Here is a 14,379-nt window from a genome sequence, read left to right as displayed (position 1 = left end):
AATTTAGTATTTTACATAAGAATTAAATAATTATTTTTTATTTTTTATTTTTCATTTTTGACCTTTCCATGAATGAAGCTATGTACTGCTGCGTTTGATGGATTCAAGCTGTAAAGTCTCCTGCCTTAGGTACTCTTCTCTGCAAACGTCAAAAATATCTATTATGCAATAAATATGCTAATAATAGATTCCAGTTTTGCAACTAGCAGCAACTGGGGAACTTGCTGCAAGTGGCTCCAGCATCCAGACTCATTGTCTTTTTATTCAAAACCTGAATGTTCTTTTCTTTTAATTTCTCCCCACTTGGCTTTGAATGAACACAAGTTGCACTTCATTTGCATTGTTAATTCTAGAGCATGATCTCATTTTTTACCATTGCCTATGGTTATGCTAGTGGGCTTTGCAGCATCCAGCTATTTAGCAGTAGCTTTGACTCTTTTAACAACTGCCCACTTGCAAATAGTTAGATTGCGAAGAGAGATGGACATTAACTGTATTTCTTGTTGTAAAGAATAATGACAGTTGATAACGAAAGGGTTCTGATTGATTAAGTGCACAATATGAAAGGTCCTTTTCATGTCTCCCTACAAATATATCTCCCAAATTTTCCGTATCAAGAATTAAATCATGAACCCCACTTGATTAGATCTTTTCAACCATGGCCATCATTGGGAACTTTAAACCTTGGCCAAGCTGCAAAATGGCTGTAGGACTAAAGGCAGAACTAGAATTTAAACCAAAGGGGCAACAGAATGTAAGAAACTGGAAGTCCTTGGAAGTTTTGATCATCAAAGGCAAACAGCCAAACATAACCGTATCTGAAAGATGAGGGTGCCTGAACAACACTAGCATAAAATGCCATTTAGCTCCAAGATATTATAATAATGAATCAAAATTTCCTGATGTAAGGACAAGTACTTGACCCAATTAAAGTACTATAACCTTTGTTGTTGGAGACAGATTCAAGAACACATTCATGACGACTGCTCCTCAATCCTCCCGGGCCCCAACACAACATTTTGGGAGGCATTTCATGACAACAATGTCGATAGCCCAAAAAGAGCTTAACTGTAGCTTTGGGAGAGGCAGTACAAGGATAAAGTTTCACAGAGACTCACTGGGTTCTCAAGGCTTTGATCCAATCGATTTCAACATTGAAATCACCTGGTCCTGATCTGGTACCAGGGATGCCACCACCTGCATTAACAGATAGGGACATGCCCAGAATGCGCGATTGATTCATTTCCAACTTTGCATCTATCACATTTCCTCTCCACGTTGGCAAATATCGAGCAAGAGGAATCTGAAAGATTATTGGTATCAGTTACTAACAAAAATGTTACTCTCTTTTGAAGAAAAACCACATATAGATGCTCGAGAAACATGTTTTTTTATTATCAAAGCGACAGTAGCTCTCTATTCTCAATCCACAATACTACAAAGTAAAGCATAGGCAACTTAAGCAGAGCATCTTTAATTTATACACAAAATCCATTTTATGAACAAATTAATGAACTAAAAATCATTTGAAAACAAAATCCAGCCAACTAGCCTCTCACTTTTAATTCTGCCAATGGTAGAAATTTTAGCTCTAGCATATTTTTTTTCACATTAAATTTTGTACATTAACAGACACCCTTGTCCATTACATCAATGCATAAATAATCCTTCATTTTCATGCAGAGTTAAGGCATTTACTTCACAATATCTGTTAAGTCTCACATTGATTGGGTATTGGGCGAAAATGTTTCAATATACCTTGCGCAATCCTTCTCCCACGAGGTCCCTTTTGAGAAGGTTATTAGGTCCAATCTATTTTATTGACAGAATATCAACTTAGTTTTGATGTTGGGTTACCCACAAAAGTCCAATCTTGCCAACTGCATGCTCCAGGTGTACAGTCTTGGGCACGAGAGGTGTTTGTAAGTCCCACAATGCAGGGTATTGGTTAAATAATTCACATACGACTTGAGCAATCCTCCTCTCACAAAATGCCTTTTTGAATAGAGGCAGGTGGACCTATTCTATTTTATCAACAATATCAATGCCACATCATGCGACTGATGGCAATGATTTACCCTTACACATCACTGTTTATTTGGAAACAAATTGCCAAAGCCAGCCAAATATAGATTAGTGCATGAGAAGAGTTTGTAAGCACTAATTTCATTGCATCATGCCTTGTGCAGCTAATAACAATGAATTTTCACATTTAACGAGTGGAAGCTTCATAAGTGCAGCTAATGCAGGGTTCCATGTGATGGGACCAATATTTAACATCATGTCTTCACATAAGATCCTGAATTGAAATAATCTTACCTTTGCAATATACCAGTTGTCTTTGGGTACAGAAACAAAAGCTTGCCAGGAATTGTCTTCCATTTGTCCTGGTGAATTTACCCAATTCTCCGTATAAATCTGCATCATCAGAATTTGATGAAGTTTTGTATTACCCGCAGCAACCGTTAAAGACATTTAAAAATAAGGGCCATAACAATGGCAATATGAGCTCCACTTTATACCCTCTTTTTCATTACATGAAGGAAGAAAAGAAGAACTCACAGTGGATATGTAGCATCTTCCGTCACCTTTAAGCTTTAGAGCTATTGTATCATATGCATCTAGATCAATAAAGCCATCAAACTGCAGAAGACACAGATTGATAAGCTTTATACTGCTTTATAACAATAACCACTAATGAGATAGGAGAGTAGTGAAAGATGGGGGTCTCATAGAAGCCAATGCCAAGACAAATTTGTTCTACATCTAATTTGATCCCCAATACCAAAAAGTGATATCCAATGAACTACTAAATGCTACTTCCACATTCAGACTCTTGTTTTGTATGCCCTATTAGTTTGTAAAAATACTGTTCACCTTCTTGGATCGCATTCCGCAGAAACCGCTTCTACTTATATTCCACTTTGAGTCCTGAGAAACCTCCAATGATAGATTCCCTGAGAAAACCCCTGAAATAAATAAAAAGTGATCAAGATTTTGAATTGAGATACCGAAAATTTAATAATAACAGATACGAATAAAGAGTAGATTTAATAAATAAACAAAAATATAAAGGATTCATGAAGTTCTCATTTGGAAGAGTTGAAATTAACTATTATATTGATATTTTGGGAGAAAGCATCAGTTTTTAGTAAGTGATGCAAGCATACAAGACATAAACAAAACAAAGCCAAAAAGGAGTTGAACGATAACAGAAAAGGAAGAGGGATGCATTTTAAGAAAAAATATAATATGTAGAGAATGAGATCATTTTACAAAAGAATATAAATATGATATGCATAACTTTGTAAATATTATGAATGCTACTACTACTTGAATTTAATTTTTAGTCAACAATTTTAGTTCAAAGGTCAACTTTCACACGTACCATCAACAGTATTGAGAAGACAACTTCCTTTTCCATTTCAACTTTTTCATTTTTTGTTGCATGAAGAAATTTACTTGTAAGCATTCATATGAATTCAAAAGCTGACATCAAATAAGGGGAAAAAAGAGTCTCACTCTATAACAATTATAGAAGTATATTGTTAGAAAGTGAATAGATCAATACCCTTTAGTCCATTTCCAGCATCTGTGATCTCCAAGGAAGCTGAGGATAAACCTAAATGAATAAAGAAATTACTAAACATTGAACAGTATATTAGTCTCTGGGAAAATTTTATTGCATGTAAGATACTTATTTTCTTTTCTTGGATAAAATAAGCTTAACAATTTACTCCTTGAATTTGTCATTCCCTTGGGAATTTACTGCTTAAATAGCATCGTACTGACCATAGTAACTGAAAACAAATATACTTAAATAAGGGGCTAGAGAAAATCAAATGGAAAATTTTCTTGCTTTTTCTAATTTATTTCTTAAATGATGAATAGTCAAGCAAAAGAGACACTTAAATTGAAAATATACAAACCTCCATACTCAGAATCTGAATATAAATGCCAGTTTTTTAGCTCTTCCTTCGAATTGAAATTGAATATGAGCTTCTCGCTTGGAGGCATCAAATCTTCAAGATTCCATGTGAGGGCTACAGTGGCATTATTAAAGGGAAAAAGTGTCAGAGTGGCATGTTTAGAATTAAACACATAAAATGCATCTGAAGAAAAGGAAATAAATAAAGAAGAAAAGAAATATAGAACAACAACAAAAGAACCATGCATGATAAGAATCTAATACATTGGACTGAAAATAATTTGATATAGAAAAAGAAGAAATCTCTCATGAGAAAAGGAGGTACTGTATAAGCTGGTGTGTTGGGTTTAATAACCTAACTTCATGTATAAATGATGCATTTCTTTTAATAAATTGAAAGGGGAAAACATGGATTAAAAACATGAATCCTATCGATTAATTTTCCCAAATCAATATATATACATATATCATGAGTTGAAGCAGCACTCCAGCTTCTTCCATCAACAACAATCTGCAAGCTTTGTTCCACATTAAAATGTATCTCATCATCAAGTAACTGTCAATACTATTTGGTGCATTGGACTAATGCAACCCCACTTTCCTCTACTTCTCTGCACCAAAAGGATCTCAACCCCGTGGAAATAATGATAATTATGGAATAAAACCACAATGGAGTTCAAAACAGTGATAACCATGATGGGTTTGTTCAACTAGTTCCAACTGCAAGTTGACTACCAGAGGAACATGAATCACTAATTGTTGACAACGGATGTAAATGGAAAGAGCACATTGGCCATCCCCAACTACATATCCTTCCCAAACTCGTGACACTCCAAAATTCTTCAAACACAACATTACACCCTTGTAAATTCCTTTCTCATACTTCTTCCATTGAATTCTTTTCCTTGCTAACACATCTAACATCAGAGTTATCCCTTCCAAAAAATAAGAATTCTCATAAAAAGTCTTAACCTAGTAACTTGAGTTCTCTAGATTCAATGCTGTTCTAGGAGCATCTCTCATGAAATTGAAACAGCACTAGGACAAACCCATCAAGGACTCAAAGTCAAGTTTTTAAATTGCAATTCCAACATTCTTACACACGCTAGATTAACTAAAAGCTTCAATACTTTTCTATAAGATACGGCGACATATTCACAGAAGTATCATTAAATACCTTTCTTTGTTGCATTCAAAGAAGCTTGCCAAAGTGCTCGAAACCTAGACATTTATTATTCCACCTCAAACTTCCTGCACAAAAGGTCAAGCGATGTTTCAGACCACTTATATTATAGGTAAACATTAGAAGAGGAAAAAATAAATGGTAAGAGGGAGGACCTTTCACATATCATTATGTGGAAAAAGAGACAACATGGAAAACGGGCACCCAGCATCTCAACTTAAAAGCAAAACATTGAGACAAATTCTGACAATTCGATCTTACTACAATTAGTTCAATAGGTGATGCAGACCAAACTCAAATATACAAATTTGACAAAGAAAGTTTGTGCCTTTTAAAATGCTAATTAAAGATCAGGGTAGCATTCAATTTACCGATATGAAAAGAAAAACAGTTCCATCATATTTTTACAATTAGTAACTGAGAAAACTTTCATTTTTGAATAATTAAAACCAAAACCATCAAGTCTTCAGTTGATTAAAGCACACTAAGAACCCAAAAAAAAAAAGAGATTACTTCACTGCTAATTAGCCGTAGGCCACGTATCAGCGTCAGTCACCGATCACCGTTCGGAACAACGGGAGGCTCAAGGAGACGCATCGGCTTCAAGCATTGCTTGCAGAGTCGCAGTACTGTATATGTGTTAATTAACTTAGATACTTATACGACATCGTTTAATACCGCGTAAGTGAACCTATCATTAATAGAAAGCCCAAACTCTCATATTTGCAGTAAGAATAAAAGCCCATCCAATTGATGAGCCTAGCCTACCCTCGGGAACCATCTTTACCCTAATTTTAAGTCATTTAAATTTAAATCTATTTCATTTTTTTCCTGAAAACTAAATTATTTCATTTTGTATTGTAATATCAGCATTATATTTTTTAAGATTTGAATTTGGATCATATCATTTTGAACTGCATAAAATTTTTATAATTAAATTTGAATTAATTATAAATTGCCTATAATTTTCTCATAAATTAATATATCCTAATTTATTGAATATTTTCAATTTGTACGAATTTATATTTTTTAACTTTTAAAATGTGAAATGGAATGATACGAATAATTTTTTTTTTTAAATGGAGATTGAAGACCGGAGAAATAGATTTTTAAAATTTTTAAATTTATTTATATGTATTTATTATTAAATTAAATTTGTGAGTGTCTGAATAATTTTAAATTTAAATATTTTATATAAAAATTTTAAAAATTTGAAACTCAGCGCATTGTTTCTTGATGAAAGAATCACGTAATCTTCTTTCAACTATCCTCTTGAGGAATGGTACAAATTCGTACGCCAACATGGGAGCATCGAGGATCTCATGCTCTTAAGTGGAAACAAAAGCAAAAATCCAACCCGTCTCTTATTAAACATAAAACCTTAAACGCAGACATCAACAATTTTATAAAAAACCCTTTTGAAATTTCTACACACGCATGTTGGGGATTGGTAGTTTTACTTTACAGCGTGCACTCAATCTCATGATAAATAGTACTACATACCACTGTGGAAAAACATGATAAGTACGAAGATTATAAGCTTATCGAATGAATTTTTACATTTATATTATAAATTTAAAATTTTGAATAATAATTTTTTTTATTTATTTACTTTAATTTTAGCTTTTTAAGAAATAATTCACATAGTATATCATGTGAATTAAAAAATATATAATCAAAATTGATTGAGCCTAATGATTAATATTGAGGTAAATGTAAAATTTAGTAGTAAATGTAAAATTTAGTATAATGTTGAAGCTGATAAATTTTTAGATTTTTTTTTATAAATATTTTTTTTAGTAGAATGATCCGCCACAAATAAAATTTAGTATTAATTGAATTTAGTATTAATTGAGTAGAATTATTGCAGTTAAAAATTATAGTAAAAATTATTTTTTAATCTCTGAGATTTAACGTAATTAATATTTTTGTCCCTCTATTTTGATGATCCAATACTTAAGTTTCTCACTTTCTCTTCTGTCCAAATTCGTAGTCTTTCCGTCCAAAATAACCAAATAAAAGTTCCGCTATTTGAAAATCACGAAACCCAAACCTAACGCCTCTTCACTCTCTTCTTCTTTTTCTTCTTCTTCTCCACCACAACTCCTATCATTTCTGCAACTCTCAAGTAATGTTTCAGGGAGAAGAAAGATGGAAAAGAGAAAAAAAAAAAAAAGAAAAATCAACAATGTCAAAAGGAAATAGAAAAAATATGAGGGAGAACAAAAATAAAAAAGAGAAAAAAAAAAGAAAAATGAACAATGTCAAAAAAAAAAAAGAAAATATAAGGGAGAAAAAAGATGAAAAAGAGAAAAAAAAAATCAACAACCTCAAAAGGAAATAGAGAAAATATGAGGGAGAAAAAAGATGAAAAAGAGAAAGAGAAAAAAAAAAGAAGAGAATTAACAATAAATAAAAGGAAATGGAGAAGATATGAAAGAGAAGAAAAATAGGAATTTCACGTTGAGAGGAGGGTATTTTTTGAAAAAATTAATTTAAGTGTTGAGTCGCCAAAATAAAGGGATAAAAGTGTTAATTACGTTAAAATTCAAGAATTAAAGAGTAATTTTTTCAAAATTATATTTGTATATTGGGAATAAAACCAATCAATCTTTTTGTTACGGCAAGTAGTCCATATCCAAGACAATTTAGCAACTCATAGTTGAAATTTCAATTAATAAATCACCATCACCTCATGGGAAAAAAAATCAATTATCAACATTTAATTAATTAATTAATTAATGAATATATGTACGGCTTAATTGATAATACATATCACCATAAAAATGAGAACCAGAAGAGAGCCAGATATCTTAGATAATGGGAGTGAGAGCCAGTAAGCCAGGGAAACTGATCGGAGCTAGAGTTGTTAAGAGACGAGGTGGCCCTCCATTGGCTCCTAGAGGTTATGTGCCCATTTGCGTAGGAGTTAATGATGATACCAGGAGATTTATAGTTCACAGAACGGCACTCGGTGACGCAGAGTTCACGGAGCTTCTCTGTAAATCAGCTGAAGAATATGGTTTCTCTAATCAAGGAGTTTTGAGGATTCTACATGAGGCAAAGGATTTTGAGGAGTGGATGATCAGAAAATCCAAGCTGAGGGTTGCTCGCGTTAATCCAGTGTAATTAATCTTTGAATTATAAGCTTCCCTTTGCTTGATTGATGTAGATAAATATTGTATATTGTTATCCTAGTTATATTGGGAAATATAGTTGTGCATATAGGATCTGTTTGATATTACAATTAGAGCTAATATTAAGAAAAATATTTTTTTTAAAATATTATTTAAAAAATAATTTAAGATTATTTTTAACATAATTTAATTAAAAAACACTAAAATAATAAAACATTTTTTTAAATAATTTTTTTAATAAAATCTAAGATGGTGTTTTTTTTTTTCTAAAAAAATTTGTTTATCTCTAAACTGAATATCAAACATGTTCATTGGCTTGTATGGGCATGAGATGGCGATTTCAATTTTCATTTGTTTTGTAAAAATATAATTTATAGAATATAAATCCAATTAAACTTATATATTTTTATTCAATAGTCAAATAAGTTTTATTCAAAATTTTGGATGAATTAAGTTCCTGTTAGTTTAGAATTCAATAAATTCTCATCTAATATAATATTATTTTTTAATAATAAAAATATTTTTATATATTAAAACTTTATTTTTATAATTTTACAAATTATTTATTATATTTATATATTCTTTAAAATTTTTATAATAACTAAAGTATTGAATTTTTGATGTTTTAAATTATAAAAAAAATAATATTATATTAAGTTATGATCTATTTGATCCTTAATAAAATTATTAGAACTTAATTGGTTCAAAATTTTAAATTGAGTTTATTTGAATCTTAATAAAAGTGCAGACTTAATTAAATTTATTTTCTGAATTATATTTTTTTAAAATTTTATTTTAGAAAAAAAAATTATTTAGTGTTAATAACATTCATGTATAGAAAATCCAATAATGTTAATAATATTATCAAAATTTAAAAAATCACGTTCTATTTTGAAAAAAGTAATTTTTTTAAAAAAGATATTTGATTTTTTTTCCTTTAACCAAATGGCATAAATACCAAAATTTGCGATTTTCTTTTTCTTTTTTTTTTTTTAATATTTTCTAAACGAACATGGGCTTAAACTATAAAACAGAAGAAAGAATTTGCGTTGTGCTCAAATTCGTTGTTAGATCTCATATGTTTTGTTCTTAACGTGTCCGAATTCTAATTTCCCATGAATGTAATTAATGCAAGAAAAGGAGTATGGGAGACAGAGAAGGATCCATTAGGGAATTTGGGCAGAAACAAACAAGAAACTATGACAACTTACCCAATATTAGCAGCTGGCAGACCATTAGCTGTCAACTTGAAGAATAGCAAGAAGTTCATGAACATAAGATCTTGTGTACAAAAATCCAATCCAGCACTCACCATCATTAGAGCAAATTGCCCAATTCTCGAGTTTTCACAAATTTGTCTTTTTTCTTGTTGCCAACCAGGAGGCAAAAAGTGACCCTGTGGGCAAAGGCCCATAGTTACTCTACAGACTTAGAGCAGCATCAGCACATTAATTATTGGCTGCCAAGTTCATGGTGCTTTGAGCCCTTGACTTCTAATACCCAAATCATCTACTGAGACAAAACATAGCCCCATCTCTATTCAAGTTGTATTCATGTACCTTACAATATATAGTCATTTTTATCATAACAACCTTTGCACTAGGATTTATGCATATCTTGGATCCATCTTCTTTATTTTTGTTGCTTTAGATTAATCCAAAGTCATCATGTCAAAGCATGGAAGAACTCTAATTGGGTATGCAAAATCAAGCCAATAGAATGCAAAAGCCTGGCAACGGGAAGCTGGAGATAAGCAGTGAGCAACGGGAAGCTGGAGATAAACTGGAGACAAAACATAGCACCAGAATGCTATTGTACATTGTGATTTTAATTAAGGGGTTTTGGTTAGTCTTTGTCTGCAAGCCAAATCTACTTTGTAAAATATGCATTACCAACCACATACAATAGCATCATCAACTAAAGCATAAAATAATGTTTGTCAAAGCTTTAATGCTACAGAAGCATCTCTAACTACCCAATCATTTACACTTAAATTATGCATTTCCCCTACCTCCTTTTGCAAATCACTAATTTACATAATAAAATATACAACAATTCTTAATTATCTGAATATTATATTTGATTTTCAATAGTTGTTTTATGAAGTCTGCCAATTAATATGATATAGCATATTAATAATTTTATTTTTTGTGTGACTCATAAACTCATATTAATTGTTAATAAACCTAATATTATAAGATGTATATTATGATTATCCAATTAATATGAGAATTGATAGTCTGATAAAGTTTAACGAAGATTATATGTCATATAAATATTAAAATTTATCGTTAAATTACTTATAAGCTCCATATTTAAAAGAAAAAATTTGAGTGTTTTTTTTATAATAAAAATTAAATTAAATTATAATTTATAATTGCTTTTTTATTAATTAATTAAATTGCTTAAATAAGCGATTATAATTTATCATGGGTAGACATTGATTTTTTTTAGGGGAAGGAATATTATAAATAGAAATTAAAATTAAAAAAATTTGGTTGAACTTAGATTTATTATGAATTCAATGCACATATAAATAGATAATATATATATATATATATATATATATTATTAGATTCACCTAAAAATTTTCCTTAAAATTATTATCAATTCAAATTTTCTATTTTTCCTTTTTATTTTTAGAGTAAGACCAAAATGAGTAGGACGAACAGAAAACTCCATATGTCATGTAGGGATGAAAAGGAAAAAGAAAAGCCATAGAATGGCCTCATGATCTCAACATCAGAAAAAAAAACTCAAATCCATGTGGTGTTGTTTTTTCTTTTTAAAATAAGAGTTAAATTTTAACATTTTTAAATATATTCATTAATATATAATCGAAATTCATTTTTTTTATATTTTAATCATAATAACTCTAGAATATCAAATTAAAATTTCAACAACTTTTGATATAATACTTTAGAAAAATACTTCATCTTTTTACTCAAGACTGACATTAAATGAAATGTTACATGTTAATAGTTATACCAGCACTCTTTTTCCTTTCATAAATCATTATAACATTAAAATTATTAGTTAGATTTTTCACTCGATAGAAATAAAATTTAGTATTTCTTTTAATTTTAAATTAATTTTATTTTAATTCCAATTTATTCAATGAAACTCAAATAAATTAAGAAAAATATTTTCATTTAGCAGTTGATAATCACAATCCTAAAAACAAAATTTGAAAAGAAAATAAGGGGAAAAAAAAAAAAAACAATCCTAAACAGCAAACCCATATCCAACCTAATATTATGGAACCTCGATCGCCATACAATTAGTCCACACTTATTTATTTTCCCTAATTTTTTTCTGGCCGCTAATCTTGATCTAACCTTTTATCTTCATCACCGTTATTAGCAAGTGTAGTAGAATTCAGCAAGCTCCTCCATGGACTCCAACTGAGAGCCACCATTCTCAAGCATCCATAACAAGTGCTCAAACAACACAACTTCACAAGCAATCACTACTTCTCCATCGTCGAACCCGCCTGACCTCTCTATCAGTTCTTGAAAGAGAGGGTGACAAATAGTATCTGAGCTCAAAAGATATCGCCGGCGAGACTTCCCCACATAAACTGCTTGAAGTTCATTTGCAATCTTGTCTTCTGACTGATCATTGCTAGCAGCAATAGAGCTGTTTGTGCGAGCTAGTTTTGTGAAAGATGGCCATCTCTTTATAGCTGACTTGAGCTTCGTTAGTTTTCCAATCTTTGCCATGTGGTATACGAGGGAGTTTTGAGAGTAAAGTAAAAAAAGAGTGTTTGGAGAGAAAGAAAAAGTTTGGTTGGGGAAAGAAAGGGGAAGGAAAGTTCCTATATAAGAGCATGGAGGTGGAGGAAGGAGAGAGATGAGAGGATTGAGAGAGACAAGGAGAGGCATGTACGTGCATGGCCCACTGTTTGATACATACCAGCTAAGAGAGAGACTTAAAATGCAAAACCAGTTGCTACTTTGTTTGGCCTTTGGCTTTAGGTGGGGTGCTATTTTGGACCTTTCTTCTTTTTTTTATCGAAATTTATAATTTATTTCCTATACTATGGAAATTAATTAATTGATTTTATTATATTAATTTTAATAATTAAATATTATAAAAAAATTTAAAATGCTATTAATATGGAGAAATTGATAATAGACGTTATATAAAATTGATAAATTAATTAATAATTTTTTTTTAAATTATAGAAATTAAATAATAAAATATATAATAAATAAAATTATATAAATGGATTAATTAATATATTTTTTAAAAATATTTAAAAAATTTAATATATTTTTTAAAATTAAAAAAAATTAACTAATAAATTTTTTAATAATATAATGATTAAGTAGTAATATATATATATATATATATATATATATATATTTTATCTTTTATTTCTTTAGTTTCAGACTCGGACCGAAAACGACCTCACTACACATTGAAAGCTCGAATCTGAAAATGTCTTAAATTAAAAAATTTAGTGCATGCAGTGAATAATTTTCAACATGGCTGATGCAGACACGTGAATAAATCTCATCTAGTGGCTCAAAATCATCTATAAGATTGTCATTTTCTCACAATATGTATGCTAGAGCCTAGACATAGGCCTATTTTACATCAAATAAAATGAAGTTTATTTTATATTTTTTTAAAATTATTATGCTTCGAAAGTCTTCTTAAAATTAAAAATAATTAAAAGTTGAAAAAGGATAGGGTAATTAATTAGTTGAGGATGTGCTGGGTTCTTGTTGTTGCATGATTAGCAGCAACAGGGATTGTTGGAGGGTAAGCAGCCAGTGGCTCCCATCTGGAACACCAACTAGGGGTGCGGTTTCTAAACAGATACAGCAGCAACCCAACAAACAAAGCCTGAGCATCATCTTCTTGCATTTAATAACATAAGCAGAGCTAATGATGAAGCTGAAAATAAGGAGTATGAGTTTATACTTTATGAAAGTGGTTTTTTTTTTTTTTTTTTTTAAATTCAAACTTTAATTATGTGGATGGTGTTGTGTCTTTAACTGTCAGAAAAAATAAGGAAAAAAAATAACAAAAAAAAAAAAAAAAGGTTGGAGAGGTCAAATAATATTGTTTGTGGCTCGAACCTGTTGGCTCCAAGGCTACGGACAAAAGCAGTCCAGTAGTTGCAATTGCTAGTGGTCCAGTACAACTGGTGTCATGTTTGGCTAGGAATCTATTGCAACTAGTTTTTTTTTTAATTATATTATTTTCATCTATTTTTTAGTATAGTCGATTATGACCAGATAGTACTTAATACATCCTAACCTTAAAAATAACTTCAATATTAATAAATTAAATCTCATTTTTAATAAGATTAAAATATTAGTCTAGAATTAGCTTGAAAGCATGAAATTATGATTTAAAAATTACTATTAATTAGAGTGAACTACATCAATATAATAAATTTTTAGTTTAAAAAACACAGTTAATCATAATAAGATTCATGAATGAAATTTTTGTTAATTTATTCTATTTTATAATTATAGTTACAAGGAAATTTTATTTTGATTAATCTATTAGACATAGAACAGTTAGATTATAAGATTTTCTGTAGTTTAGGGAATTAAACAACAAATTTGGTGCAGATTATTGCCATGTGCTTTAGAAACCAGAGGAAACATATAAGATCAGAGCAGAGATTTTGGAGATATGTGTCATGTGCAGTCCAAGATTTTATCAGCTAATTAATCATTTTTCAGTTTTCATGCTTAACCATTAATTAAATTACATATATAACACAAGTTTTATAAAATTAAGTGCATTTATGCTGCTTGTGTGCTTCAAAGCAGACACAATATCAAGCACAAGCTTGCATGATTTTTTTTTTTTTCAAATTTTTTTTAGAGCTTGGGTTTAGTTACATGCATATAATGCACACTAGTCATGGTTATATAATTAATTTTAATTGAAAATTGAAATGGGTACGGACTAGTAGGAGCCCATGAAGGGAGGAGGTCCAGTCCAGAGAATAAGCTTGATTTTGCTTTGTGGGCTGCAAACAGAGCCCAGTTTTAGAAGCCGTAAGGAGGATGGCATTCGTGGCCCTCTCTTATGCTGCCACGTCAATTTCTATCGAAGGCTCGGAAGATTCCACAATGTCCCTAACAAGTACACGTGCACACATT

At 30.5% G+C, this 14,379-nt stretch overlaps 3 protein-coding genes across 5 annotated transcripts; 1 reads left to right on the top strand and 2 right to left on the bottom strand.

Moving 5' to 3' along the window:
- Window positions 1–755: 755 nt before the first annotated feature.
- LOC110626551 (probable complex I intermediate-associated protein 30) lies at window positions 756–5,760 on the bottom strand. 3 transcript variants are annotated; one of them, XM_021772522.2, is made up of 9 exons: window positions 5,625–5,738; window positions 5,267–5,354; window positions 5,106–5,179; window positions 3,930–4,043; window positions 3,572–3,622; window positions 2,878–2,969; window positions 2,563–2,643; window positions 2,320–2,418; window positions 756–1,303 (listed from the first exon to the last, which is right to left on the bottom strand). In XM_021772522.2, exons 3-9 carry the CDS (start codon window positions 5,155–5,157, stop codon window positions 1,115–1,117), a joined length of 678 nt encoding a protein of 225 aa, XP_021628214.1. In that variant the 5' UTR covers window positions 5,158–5,179; window positions 5,267–5,354; window positions 5,625–5,738; the 3' UTR covers window positions 756–1,114. The 3 variants fall into 3 exon arrangements, with proteins under 3 accessions (XP_021628214.1, XP_021628212.1, XP_021628216.1); XM_021772520.2 differs by lacking the exon at window positions 5,267–5,354 and having other exon boundaries at window positions 5,625–5,760; XM_021772524.2 differs by lacking the exon at window positions 5,267–5,354 and having other exon boundaries at window positions 5,630–5,747.
- A 2,148-nt stretch (window positions 5,761–7,908) lies between these two features.
- On the top strand, window positions 7,909–10,284 carry LOC110625944. Its single transcript, XM_021771656.2, has 2 exons — window positions 7,909–8,236; window positions 9,899–10,284. The coding sequence occupies exons 1-2, from the start codon at window positions 7,932–7,934 to the stop codon at window positions 9,999–10,001; spliced, it is 408 nt and encodes a 135-aa protein (XP_021627348.2). The 5' UTR covers window positions 7,909–7,931; the 3' UTR covers window positions 10,002–10,284.
- Window positions 10,285–11,381: 1,097 nt separating this feature from the next.
- On the bottom strand, window positions 11,382–12,081 carry LOC110626961 (auxin-responsive protein SAUR78). Its single transcript, XM_021773161.2, has one exon. It carries the CDS (start codon window positions 11,968–11,970, stop codon window positions 11,608–11,610), a length of 363 nt encoding a protein of 120 aa, XP_021628853.1. The 5' UTR covers window positions 11,971–12,081; the 3' UTR covers window positions 11,382–11,607.
- Between the last annotated feature and the right edge of the window lie 2,298 nt (window positions 12,082–14,379).

This window comes from Manihot esculenta, chromosome 11 (genome assembly GCF_001659605.2).
Source record: "Manihot esculenta cultivar AM560-2 chromosome 11, M.esculenta_v8, whole genome shotgun sequence".
Lineage (NCBI taxonomy): Eukaryota > Viridiplantae > Streptophyta > Magnoliopsida > Malpighiales > Euphorbiaceae > Manihot > Manihot esculenta.
Note: the sequence above shows the minus strand (reverse complement) of the source record. Positions and strands in the feature narration are given on the sequence as shown.

What these genes read in the sequence shown, in the direction of transcription:
- LOC110626961 (XM_021773161.2), bottom strand. Translation starts at nt 11,970, where the DNA reads ATGGCAAAGATTGGAAAACTAACGAAGCTCAAGTCAGCTATAAAGAGA.
- LOC110625944 (XM_021771656.2), top strand. Translation starts at nt 7,932, where the DNA reads ATGGGAGTGAGAGCCAGTAAGCCAGGGAAACTGATCGGAGCTAGAGTT. An exon ending in GTTGCTCGCGTTAATCCAGT is followed by an intron (nt 8,237 to 9,898) that starts GTAATTAATCTT and finishes TTGTTGCTTTAG; the next exon opens with ATTAATCCAAAGTCATCATG.
- LOC110626551 (XM_021772520.2), bottom strand. Translation starts at nt 5,157, where the DNA reads ATGTCTAGGTTTCGAGCACTTTGGCAAGCTTCTTTGAATGCAACAAAG. An exon ending in GCGGAATGCGATCCAAGAAG is followed by an intron (nt 2,644 to 2,877) that starts GTGAACAGTATT and finishes TGTCTTCTGCAG; the next exon opens with TTTGATGGCTTTATTGATCT. An exon ending in ACAACTGGTATATTGCAAAG is followed by an intron (nt 1,304 to 2,319) that starts GTAAGATTATTT and finishes ATAATCTTTCAG; the next exon opens with ATTCCTCTTGCTCGATATTT.